The sequence below is a fragment of the Trichechus manatus genome, unplaced genomic scaffold, assembly GCF_000243295.1.
Source record: "Trichechus manatus latirostris isolate Lorelei unplaced genomic scaffold, TriManLat1.0 scaffold00300, whole genome shotgun sequence".
Lineage (NCBI taxonomy): Eukaryota > Metazoa > Chordata > Mammalia > Sirenia > Trichechidae > Trichechus > Trichechus manatus.
In genome coordinates, this window is record NW_004444236.1 from 1 (window position 1) to 1,282 (window position 1,282).

At 41.6% G+C, this 1,282-nt stretch overlaps 1 protein-coding gene across 1 annotated transcript; it reads right to left on the minus strand.

Moving 5' to 3' along the window:
* Nucleotides 1-36: 36 nt before the first annotated feature.
* LOC101345772 (olfactory receptor 10X1-like) lies at nt 37-1,093 on the minus strand. The gene has a single exon (XM_004390454.3). The coding sequence runs from the start codon at nt 1,012-1,014 to the stop codon at nt 37-39; it is 978 nt and encodes a 325-aa protein (XP_004390511.3). The 5' UTR covers nt 1,015-1,093.
* Nucleotides 1,094-1,282: the final 189 nt, after the last annotated feature.

The window sequence follows — 1,282 nt, forward strand, 5'->3', positions numbered from 1 at the left end:
CTTTAAACCAACAGCAGTAATACAAGATCATTTATTCTAGATTATTATCTTTCCTACCACCTTTCTAAAAGCGTTCTTCATGTCCTTATTCCTGAGGCTGAAAATGAGGGGGCTGAGGAAAGGAGTAATAACAGTGTAAGGAACAGCTATGAGTGTGTCATCTCCCCATGAAGCCTCTGGCTTCAGGTAAACAATAGATGCAAAACCAAAATGGATTATGACCACTGTGAGGTGGGAGGCACAGGTGGAAAATGCCTTCTGCTTTCCCTCAGCTGAAGGGATCCTGAGTACAGTGGAAAGAATGAAGACATAAGTGAGGATAATGAGAAGGAAGGTACCCAGCAAACCTGATACTGAGATCAATGTTACAATGAATTCTATGAGGCTGCTGTCTAAACAGGATAATCTCACAACTGCACGCATATGGCAGAAGAAGTGTTTGACAAGGTTGGGACTGCAGAAAAAGTCTCCGAATATCAGTGCCGTCTCTATCAGAGAGATAAAGAAGCCTGCAGCCCAAGCAGAGGCCACAAGTTGTCCACATACTATGTTGGTCATCAGCAGTGAGTATCTGAGAGGGTTGCAGATGGCCAGAAAGCGATCATATCCCATTAAAGTGAGGATGATGCAGTTAGTGCCCCCAAGTCCTAAGAAGAAATACATCTGTAAGCCACAACCTATGACTGAGATGCTTCTGTTCTCAGTCAGTATATCTGCCAGCATTTTGGGGATGATGCTCAATGTGTAACAGGTCTCAGAAAAGGAGAGTACACTCAGGAAGATGTACATAGGGGTGTGGAGGGCTCTGTCCACCCATGTTAGACCCATGATGATCAGATTACCCATGAGGGTGAGAAGGTAGAGGCAACAGAATATCACAGATAGTAATATCTGTATATCTGGGTAAAGAGAAAAGCCAACGAGGATGAATTCTTTCACTATTGTCTTGTTGATCTGCATAGTTTGAATGCCTTCAATCTGAAAGAAACAACAAATAAAGTTCCAACTGTCCATTATTCTTGGATATCATCAAATAGAAATTTTGGTGTTAATTAGACAAATCATTAGAGGATTCCAATTACCAATTGATCTTTCATTTAGTTTAGCAAAGCACCATGTTTATGTAGGTGATGTGTTTCCCTTGATTCATTTACCGATTCTCTACTAAGTGCCGGAAAGGTTGCTCTGGCCAATTTCTAAAAAGATTTGTGTTGGCTGGTAATGCAAAAAGGGAAGAAACACCCCGAATTATATCCAGGTGAAGATTTCAGGTGCTCTTGGA